Source organism: Lynx rufus, unplaced genomic scaffold (assembly GCF_022079265.1).
Source record: "Lynx rufus isolate CCGP_SWC_20201006 ecotype Redwood Valley unplaced genomic scaffold, mLynRuf1.p SCAF_9, whole genome shotgun sequence".
Lineage (NCBI taxonomy): Eukaryota > Metazoa > Chordata > Mammalia > Carnivora > Felidae > Lynx > Lynx rufus.
In genome coordinates, this window is record NW_025814897.1 from 27,678,119 (window position 1) to 27,689,420 (window position 11,302).

Sequence of the window (11,302 nt, forward strand, 5' to 3'; positions counted from 1 at the left end):
AATACTTTCACCAAGATGTGAATAAATGGAAGTAACATAGGCAGGGATATATGGAAAAAAGAAAGAGTAAAGATTATCAAATAAGAAATGCAGTCTGGTAGCATACATATTAACATGCTCAGAGTAATTCACAGAGTAAAGAACTGGTTTTTCCAGTTAATTCAAACAATTTCTCTTCTTTACAGAAAGAATAACAAAAATCAATCACGTCAAAATTAAGGAATCTTGAGTTGATATCAACTTTTCTACTCATAAACACCAAATATTTGGTCATAAAGACCAAATAAAGCAATCCTCACTGAAGAGTAAGAGTTGTCTGTATTTCTCAGAATGGGAAAATGGCATATAGATATTTGCTAAAAAGGAAAATGCACAAACAAATGAAACCCTACAATACTCAAGAAATGAAAAGAAATCTTTACTTTTCCTTTGGTGCTCCTTGCTAATTAACACTGCTGGCTAAGAGTAGTGTCATGCCTTCCTGAATTCATGCCTGTGTTCATCCTCTATAAGGAGCACAGCTAGCACAGCTGAGACAAGGCTGGAGTGGCTGAGTAAGACTACAGTAAAGCATAGGGCATAACAAACCAAGGAAAGAACACAGAGGCTAGTATGAATAGATAATGCCACCTTGCTCTCAAGGCTCACAAAATTGTAGATCTCTGGGGAGGGTCTTTATCTGCTTTGTCACTGTTGTGTCACCAGCAGCTAGTACTATTCATGGCTTTGAGGAGGCAAGCAGTAACTGGATGGTGGGTCAGTGAGTGAACACATCTGTGTGGATGGACACATCTGCACGGAACTTTGGGGATTCTACCTCATTCATCCCTTTCCAGTTTGCAGGTTTTTCCTCACAGCAGTGAATTTCTCCTAATTCCTACCACATGAAATTCCACTTTAACATTTTATCCTCTTAAGTCTAGAGTGATGCCCCACCTTTGGCTAATGAGTCAGTGTTTTCTAACCTTTTAAAACATATGCCATCTTTCGATAAACATAAGTCTCAGACTTGTGCCCTGAGGACTCTAAAATCAGCTGGTAATCACTATTTATAGGATATAATGTACTACACAAATATCCTTCTCCTACCATCTCCAAAGGTTCTGAGATCCCCTCTTGAAAGTACAATTCTCTCCACTCTCTGTTCTCTAGCAGAGAATCACCACACCAGTCCAAGTCCAGCTGAGTGTGTGGTCTTGGGGCTCTTTTACTTGAGTGACCAATACCAAGAATGATCTCCTCCAGAAAAGACTTTTCTGACCTCACCGATTTATGGAGGTACAGATCTATCCTTACCTCCTTCCACTAGAATAACAATGTCATAATATCCCCCAGGAGATATGTGTACATGTATAGTGTCAGGGTGAGTGTATCCTCATAGTTGCTTACTGTAATTCAGGAAGGTGATGATCCAAGCAATATTTGCAAGAGGTCTTGAAAATTCTAGTCCACGTTCTACTGACTCCTTTCTGCTGTCTCTCCCCATCCCCAATCTCCTTTATTTTTTAGTCCCTGGCTATGCTCTGATGGGACACTAAAGCTGAGCACAGTGGCCCTGCAGGTACCTTGTCTATTCTGGACACCATGAATGGTTTCTTGACAAAGGCAATACGAGCATCTGTGTTCAGAGCAAGGAACTCCTGCATCTCTTCACTGTTAGCGATCTCTGGTATGGCACAGAGTTGCTGCAAAAGACACAAGAAAGACTTCAAAGAGAAATTCCTGTCCCCAGGTCTCTCCAGCTTGGCTTGGGTATCTGGTAATCAGAATGAGAGCACAACCAAAACAGAAGGATACTGACCTTTAGAAAGGATTCCAGGAGGCTCTTACGGGCTTCTACTCTGTCACTATCCATGTTTCCAAATGGAAGATCTGGAAAGAGCTTTTTAGGACCCTTTACATCTTAAAAAAAACAAAAAACAAAAACACAAACTCATTCACTTAACATTTACTGAGGTATTCCATATAAAACATATCATATATGTAAGGAAAACAGAACTATTGAATACATTCCTAGGATTTTTTTAATTTCAGGAGTTCCAAATATATCTTAAGGAAATAATACTTACAATCTACTCTCGTACTAAGGTATATGAGGCCATACACTACAATGGTTATAGATGAAGGCTCTGAACTCCAGTTGCCCAAGTTAAATTTTTTTTCAAGTTTATTTATTTTAGTTTTTTAAATGTTTATTTAGAGAGGAGAGAGAGACAGAGTGCAAGCAGGGGAGGGGCAGAGAGAGGAGACACAGAATCTGAAGCAGGCTCCAGGCTCTGAGCTGTCAGCACAGAGCCCAACGCAGGTCTTGAACTCAAACTGCGAGATCATGACCTGAGCTGAAGTCGGATGCTTAACCGACTGAGCCACCCAGACGTCCCTTTCTTCTGCAAGTTTAAAGTTTTGCTCCAGTCCCTACTGTGAGAATGACCTAAGGCAAGTTGTTTAATCTTCCTTTGACTTTTTTTTTCTGTATAATGATAATATCTGTTTCATAAGCTGTTAGAATTAAATGAGCTAATATATGTAAAGTACTCAGAAGAGAAACTGGCATATATTTTCAAGTTTAACTCAGTAGTAGCTATTGTTATTAAGAAAGAAAATACATAACTGAAGTCCATAACTTATGCCTAAACTTTATTTGGGTGATCATCAGTAATTTTTTTTTTTAAAAAAAGTAGCTGCTTACCAGCTTTTATTTAGATTTAAATTTTATTACCTTTTTGTATTGTTCCTACGCCTTATGGGTGTCAAACAACACAGACACAAAAGCCTGATTTTTGAAGGATGGCAAACATTTCTGGATACTATTTTAATATTTAAGAGCAATCCATCGATGCCTCTGGAAAAGTTAATTTAATGCCTCATGCTACCTCACAGACACAGGTGCAAATGTGAAAGCTTCTTAAGCTTAAACTAGATAGGCCCCAGAACAGAGCATTCAGTGGCAAAGAAATTCCTCAGAAACAATGTGATCAGTGCCATCCTGCACTAAAAAGCATCTGAAAACAAATGGGGGAAGCACAGGCTCCTTGATGCTGTGTTCTTCTCCACCATCCCTCCTCACAAACTAGTAGGCCTCTAGCCTCTCAGATCAGGTGGCTAGATATGTAAAGCAAGCAGGCAGTCCAGCCTGGGGAAACTCTGACTTTTGATGAACTTCCGTAGATCTGATTTCTCCTCCAGACGTGTCTGCAGATTGAGGAACTCGCGGTAGCGGCGATTCACAGTGTGGTAGGCCAGCTGCTGCAGGCCACTGCTGTTCTCACCGTCCAGAGCTGTCTCATACTGTTGAATGAACAAATTTGTTTAGTGCAGCAGCTCATTGGCCACAGAGTAAGAGCAGAGTAGGGGTAGAGGGAGAAAGATGTTCCTATTGTTTCTGAACCTATTAGAGCTGATTGCTGCCCTGAGTTGTAATGAGTAACTCAAATTCCCAGGGCAGCTGAATTAAGGAATGAGATGCATTTCCTAACACATGTGCCCCAGAAAAAGAAGAGTTTTGCTGTTCTCCATTCTCTTCTTCCATCTCAAAACTCCCTCCTGCAAACACTTTGACTTATAAAATTGGCTAATTAATTTTCAAATCTCAGAGTATAAAACAGAAGATAAAACAGCAATAAAAGTGACACTGCCTCTTTCACTCCTAAATAATGGGTTTGGACGTTATAAGAGGATAACCATTTGCTATTATACTCAACCAGTGATTATTTATGTTAGTTGGGAGAAGAACAAATAATCCAGAACAGCTGATGAATAAAATCATTTGTTTGCCTGGAATGCATTAAAGAACCATGTGTTTTTATTTTGCTTTGGGCAGATTAATTATTATTCTTGGAGCTCAAGTGAAATTTGTTTTCCTAAGTACATATCATCTGTATGATTGGAAGTCACATGAAGACTGGAGATGTCGTAAGGGGTCAAGGTTTGCTGTCTTAATATGCGTGGAGGGCCAGTATGTGGGAAAAGACAACTTGTACTGGATGTTCCCCCAGAGTGAACACCCTGAACAGCATGGAAGCTGTGACTTAGTACAGGGTAGACTTTTTGACAGAGTAGTTAAGATATAATGAAATTATGTGGAAGAACTATGTATGCACTTGTCATTAGGAGTAGGTTACCATTATTATTTGGAGGAGGTATTATAGTGTGAGGCAAGTGATGGAAGAAACGATCTCTTTGTTGGTGGGACTTAAAGCTATTTTAAAATTCTCTAGAGCCAGAGAGAACTATTCATTATGAACTGACATGAGCAAAGTAGTAGTCCCTCACACTAGCACTGAGAAGGCCTAGCTATGAGACAGATGGAATTCAGGGTGGGGCTCTCAAACTTGGAGCACCTGTGAATTAGGATGCTTTTTGTGGATTTTTCTCCTTGAGGGACACTAGTCAATACTCATACATTCCCAAACCTGGCTGCACGACAAAAATCACTTGGGCTGCTTTTTAAATATTCAGGTTCTGATAGATTTGGAATGAGAATTTCCAAAAATACCCTCTTCAGGTAATCTGGAAGCAGCCTATCCTACAGCCAGTTAAAGGGAGACTCTGCTATAACTGAACCCATCTGATACATGAACCCCTTCATATCATCTTTGCCAAGTAGTTCCTACTTCTGTGCTTAAACATCTCTAGGAATGAGGAACTTGCCACCTTCTGAGATGTGTATAGGTAAATAAACTTCCTTCCTAAACAAAGTACAAAAGATACTAGTAATTAAAAAAGGAAAGAAAGAAATGAACAGTAGAAAGAGAATTTCTGGACAAAACTCTATACATTGGGAACCACTGAAAAATATGACCCTCAGTATCCTAAGAATCCTGAGATTCTAGGATTGTCTGCATGGGTACAAAACAGAGGCCAACTCTGCTTTACAAATGATCTTCAGACCATTCACATATAGATTCTTGTTCAATTAAACATAACAAGTGAAGAGTACCCTCTCTCCCTTAGCTTCCTAGCTTCGCTGTCTCTGCTTTCCAAACCCATTCCCAGCCCAGTGGGGGTGACCAAATTCTAATCCTGTTACCTTCACCGTGTAGAGTGTGTATGGGTGGAATCCAGTGCCACTGTGCTCTCGAGCAGTAATGGTACCAGTGATACGAAGGTTCTGGATAACAACTGGGCCGTCTGGACTGCTCAGGGGCTCAAAGCTGAAGGTGGCTGAGCTGACAGGACCGGTTGGAGAGGAGGAAAGCAGAACCTGTGGGAGACTAGGATCTAAGGAGCTCACGCCATTGGTGAGATCCTTCTCTAAGCATGAGGGTCGTGGGGGGCAGGTCCTCTCCGGATCTGTCAGCAAAGCTGTAAGAGAGGTGACATCTCCTTGCTCTACTTCCTTGTCTGCTGTGTCAATGTGGATCTCTGGGCAGGAAGTCAGCATGGAGACCAGCAGGCCTGCCTCTGTTTCTGTTCCTGGACCCTCCTCGGCCTCTGCTCCTTCGATTCCTTCAGATGCCTCAACATTCTTAGACTCCAGAGACTGGGGACCCTCTAGGGCACACAGGGCATCCTGGATCCTGTCAGAGAGGAAGTTGCCTGGGGTCATGAGCATGATGGTTTCTTTACTCAGTTCAGACAATGGAGACTCCAGCTCTTCACATAAGAACAAAGGGCCTCGAATATCTGGCTGTAGGAAATGAGATGCGTTGTTTCCCACTTTTCTTTCTTCTGGCACTCCACCCAATTCTCCCTCTATTGCTTCATGGCCTTCTTCAACTTCTGGTGAGTGGTGGGAAGGCCCCTCTGGCTCACTACAGTTTAGTAGCACTGGTGCTGCTGCTGGAGACGGGGCTCTCACTTCTGGCAGACTCTGTAACTCAACAATCAGAGGCAGAGATGTGGGCACTGAGGGCTTTTCCAGAGCACTGGCTGGGGAGGTTGGTTCAACCACTCCTGTAGGATTATTTCTGGCCTTGGAAAAGATGCCCACAAGTACAAGGTGGATCCAGTCGGGATCTGAAAGCTTGCTGATTAGTGGTAAGATTACATTGCAAGTAATGAGTTCCACCACAACATGGCGCCCGGTCCGGGTCTCCAAGTGGGGCTTTGGCACGAGTCCTTGCAGTAACAAATTTACAATGCCACGTGTATAGGTGACCTCAGTGCTGGGGCTCTGTACAGCAGGATGTGGGGCAGTAGCTCGGCAGTAAGCCTCCCAGAGCTGGGAGGGCTCAACTGTACCACTCTGCTTCTCAGCTGTGGCCTCCTTTGCCTGAATATAGCTCTGCAGGTGACAACCGCACAGAGTCAGAACCCTCTGAACAAGAGCATGACTGTCCACCATGCCCATCCTCCTCCGGAGCTCCTGGACCAAGCCTCTCATGGCGGCCTCCATTTCTTCCTCAAAGGCTGGCTCCTGGCTCACTGAGCGATACCAGGAAGACACAAAGTCCCGAATAATCATCTGGATGGTGCGGTTGATCTCCTGTTCCAACTGCCTCTCTGCCTCAGGGTTTGGAGGACAGGTGGCCACTGGGATGAAGCGTTCCAGATGCAGTCGACCTGAAGCCCCCACAATGGCGTTTGAGCCCAGCCATCCTCCCAGCACCGCTAGCAATGCAGACAGAAGGCAGAGAAGCCACACATTGACCAGAAAGTGGATGACCATGAGCCAGCCGAGCACGATCCCCACAGTCATCAGCTTCCGGCTACTCAGCAGGTTACTGAGGCTCCAGCTGGACTCAGCTGGAGTCTCTTGCAACGAGGACACTGTCTCTGCCTTCATGGCTGAAAGGGTCAGGTGGCTACCCAGACAACCGCTCTCTTATCTCACCTGAGTTAGGGAATGGGGCATTAACTGTGTACGGAGACGAGGTTATGTGGAGTGCTATTCAGGACCCGGCGGGCTCTGGGCCCTCCACGTCCTAGAGGCAATGCAAAGCGACAGAGGCGGCTCTGCTTCTCCCCCTCGCTCCAGCCCCTTCCAGCGGAGAAGCTGCTCTCAAAGACTCGGCTGCCTTCATAATGTGGGGTCGGAGAGCCTCCGCGCAGCCTGGGGAGGGCGGGGCAGGGCCTTCAGCGGTCCTCACCTGACACTTACAGACGCCGTGCACCGGGTCACATACCGCTGGGGGGCGCGCCCAGACGGAGCCCCGATGTTCGAGGGACTCAACGGTGTCTTCGCCGCCGCCCTCGGAGAGACCCTCCGCCGGGTTGGGGTCCCGGACGACTGCGCTCCGCAGCCCGACTTCTGTCACGGCTGCCGGACGGCGGCCGCCGGCGACAGCTTCCGGGTCGACGTCGGCGGAGCAGGGCATGCTGGGAGAGCGTTAGCGCACCCCTAGGCGCGGCGCTGCGCAGCGCCCCCTGGTGGTGAGGAACGGCCGTGACAGCACCTGCGGACACCGGTTTCCCAAACTGTGTGCTTGCAGAGCCAGTGCTCAAGGGTGTGACCAAAGCCGCGTGGAACGCAGAGCGGCCTTGCAGGCAGAAACCCCCCCCCCCGAAGGACTGAGACTTCTAGGTTTAATTATTAAATAAGTTCGCCGACATCTCTTCCTGCTTAGGCAAAGTCTCACTAACCCAGTTTGTTTCAATCCCATATGGAAATGTTTTCGTTGTCATGATACATTTCAACATTTACCCTGCTTCCCCCCAGAGCCCCCTCCCCCACCCCCGAATCCCCAATACACAGCTCACCTACCTTGTTCTGAGCAATTGCAGAACACAAGGCATAAAACATTATTAAGGGATGGATTTATTCCTTAAATTTCATATACTGTGTTACAAAATCCTATTTGTGATTTGGGAGTTATTTACTGGTGGCATTACCCAAGCTATTAGATACTTTGAGCATCTGCTATAGTTAACCACTGTGAATGGGTACTGTGGAGGCATAGAAGCAGTCCTTGTCCTCAAGAACCTTGTGGCTAATGGGGGAGACGACAAGTTCTTGGATCATGATGGATAACAACGCAAGTCAGTATGGTGTATAGTAAAATGCAAAATCTTATAGGTGTTCAGGGGAAGGACAGATCACTGTGGGTTGCAGTGGTGTAAGGGAAACCTCACAGAGAAAGTAGCCTTTATGTTGAATCTTCAAGCAGGTGAGTTTGTTTCTACCCACTCCATGTCTTCTTCCACTTTCTTCCCCAAATATATGAGAAAAGAAGGCAGAAGTAGAGATGAAGTTAGAGACAATCCTCAAATATATTTGTTTTGAAATGTGCTCTATGTTTGGTTGTTTTGTTTTAGTAAATTTGCCTTCAGTTATCTACACAGACAACATTACCTACAAGATTGAATACCTAACAGTAGTACGACCATGTGTAAGAATGTTTGTGCCAGTGTCATTAGAAGCTAGCTTTCTTCACCGTCTTGGTCCCTAGGAGCTCTGCCTGCAATGTGGCTATCCTTTTTATTTTTACACAGGATGTGTATCATTTGTATAGTGCTATTTATGATTGTTCATCTTCAGCTTTCTCAATGGTGTTAGCAGCCTTCATCATTATAGCATTAGTTCCCAGATGCTTAGAGGAATCATCAGGCAAACTCCAACCAAAATTTGTGCCAACAAGAAGAAAACGTATTGTAGCTTCTCTCATTTCTATTGTTGGGGCAAAGATTTCTTTTGAAAACAAAAGGAACCATCGTAGTTAATGCCTATCAATTCTAACGCAAATATTTGATTTAATATCAGAATGTCCACAAAGCAGACTGAGCACATCCCTGAGATCCTAGAATGTAGTTCAGTATTTCCATGGCACAGACTACTTCTCTGCTGCCCTTCTTCCCACAGAAAAGGAAGATAAGAAGCGGGTGCTGCCGCCTTTATCCACCCAGACCACTTCATTGTCCTTAGTTAGATCACAATGATGCTCTGCAGAAATATCCTTGCCACTTAGCCAAGAACTAAAAGAAGTGGATGAGGAAGAAACTAATGTGATCTTGAAGAGTTTTAAATGACAGTTCAGAGAGAAAGTTTACTCTGCAGCATAATCTGGAGTGTTCAGGGTAGTAAGAAACTGACCTTGTAAGTGGGCGCTGTGCCACCTGACCAGATGGTCTGGAGCATGGAGGTAGCCAAGAGTGCCTTCCTGATTCTGAAATGGATTTGATGAAACAGGACTCTCAGATGAACGTGCCAGTGCACTTGTCATTTTGACTGGAATGAGTTTCTGCCTAGAGATCTGGGGCCAGCCTTAGTCTCCAAACAGATTAATCACAGGGAGGAGGTGAGAGGCAGAACTGATGTTTGGTGGTAGTGATGCTGTGTATATGTGGTGGGAGGAGGCTGGCTGTTTGGCCACATCACTCACCATCTCAATAGGTTCTTCCTTTCCTTCTTACTATTTCTTAAAACATTGTAGGCAAAGTGCTAGATTGTTGGAGATAACAAGACAAATAAGACATAGTGATTCACCTCAAGGGATTCTTAGTCTAATTATAGAAGAAAGACACATAAATAAATAAATGCAACAAAATATTATCGTGTGTGGTATGATAGTTGCAGTAGAGGTATGTACAATAAAATGGGAACACGAAGAAAGGGTGGTCAACTGGGGAATTGGGTGGTGCTGATAAAGTCTTCATAGAAAGTTGGAAAAATGTTGAAAAAAGAAGTAAATAAATTATTTTAGGTGAGTGTAGGATAGAGAGAGCAAGTGGAAGAGAGAGGGAAAGTCTGTTAGGCAGAGACAGCAGAGAGAAATAGGCATTGATAATGAGAACAAGGGGGGCTGCACCAAGGGGGCATGCTGAAAGCAGCTCGTGCCACACCTCAATTTTCTCTGAAAAATGGAAGTCAAGGTAACTTACTAAAGAGAGAAGTAGTGATGGGGCAAGTGATTTGGTTTGGAATTATTGCTGTGAGAAACAGAAGGAGGTATTGAAGTTCATGTAAAGAATAAAGAGGGACTGAGGACCTAACTCGGGTTAGGACCTTGAGGTCTTGAAGAGAGAGTTGTTAAAACTTAAAATCATCATGTCTATGTGTCTAAGGAAGGAAATGAAGCCAGGAGAGAGATCATCAATTATGAGATAGGGTTAGTTGTATTGGAAGAGACTGAGTGAGCCAGAAGAACCAAAGCTTGTGGTTAGAGATTGGTTTGTTGGGGCCTGTGTTAGTTTCCATTGCTACTCTATCAAGTTTCCATAAACTTAGTGGTTACAGCAATGTAAGTTTTTTTCTCTGAAAGTTCTGAAAGTCAAAAATCTAAACTCAGCTGTCAGGGCTGTGTTCCTTATGGAGGCTCTAGGGGAGAATCAATTTTCTTGCCCTTTCCAGATTCTAGAGGTTGCCTGCCTTCTGTTGCTCATGACCTCACATTACATTGACTTCTGCCTCTGTTGTCACTTCTCCCCTCACTCTAACCCTTCTGAGTGTTTCTTATAAGGATCTTTGTGATTGTATTGAGCCCTCCCAGATAATCTAACGTTATCTTCTGATCTCAAGATTCTTAACTTAATCACATCTGCAAATCTCTTTTGCTGTAAAAGGTAACACAGCCACAGATTCTAGGGATTGAGATGTGGACATCTTTGGGGGGTCATTATTTAATTTACAGAGCCAAAATATCTAGAGGTGAAAATATTTGTGATGATAAAGTCTGGGTGTATCCAATTAATGAGATTCTGAAGTAGGATAAAGAAGAAATTTTCTTCTGAGGAAGAAATTTTGAAACTGTTTTTGAGAAGGATGATCTACATGGCATTGGAAGGTACTGATGTTAGGGTAGCGAGGACTGGGGGTTTTGTACAAAAATGAGGAGGATGACCAGAGGTTTATGGGTGATGTAATGAGAAGAGTGGTGTATGGTAATATCAAAATAGGAGGAGGGAGTTTTTCATAAAGTGGAAAACAAGTTATCTGGAAGAAGTTACAAAGAGCTGTCTCAGATGTAGCATTGGAGAATAAATAGCCACCAGAGGGCAGAAGGGAGAATGGCATCTTAACGGGAAATTCTATCTCCATTACTCCTTCATTCTTCCTTTCATGTATCCATTCATTAGCATTAAGCTAGGTATTGGGAATTCAAAGATGGACTTTGTGTGGCTGCTCTTCTTAAATAATTCACAATCTTTTACAAGATACAGGCATTGACACAATGTTAAGAGTGCTATCAAAGAAATATGTCAAAATACCGGAACACAGAGAATTAGGGAAAGTTTCATAGAAGAAGTGACATTTGTGTTAGCCTTGAAAGATGGGTTAAATTTCTCATGAAGACAAGAAGAACAAGTCATTCCAGGAGTAAGGAAAACATGAGGAACACCGAGTAAGCTCCTGTATTTGCTAGAACTGTTATAATAAAATATCACAAACTGGATGGGTTAAATAACAGAAATTCATTTTCTCACA

At 43.6% G+C, this 11,302-nt stretch overlaps 1 protein-coding gene across 5 annotated transcripts in view; it reads right to left on the minus strand.

Moving 5' to 3' along the window:
- SNX19 (sorting nexin 19) overlaps positions 1–7,206 on the minus strand; it is a 47,523-nt gene extending 40,317 nt beyond the window's left edge. For all 5 annotated transcript variants that reach the window (XR_006960518.1, XM_047070346.1, XM_047070345.1 and 2 more), the window contains exons 1-4: positions 5,030–7,206; positions 3,150–3,288; positions 1,802–1,902; positions 1,566–1,685 (exon numbers count right to left, since the gene is read on the minus strand). Coding sequence is in view for 4 of the 5 variants with exons in the window: in XM_047070346.1 (XP_046926302.1) it covers positions 1,566–1,685; positions 1,802–1,902; positions 3,150–3,288; positions 5,030–6,727 (2,058 nt within the window). In the remaining variant the exon portion in view is untranslated. The remainder of the gene's footprint in view (positions 1–1,565; positions 1,686–1,801; positions 1,903–3,149; positions 3,289–5,029) is intronic.
- Between the last annotated feature and the right edge of the window lie 4,096 nt (positions 7,207–11,302).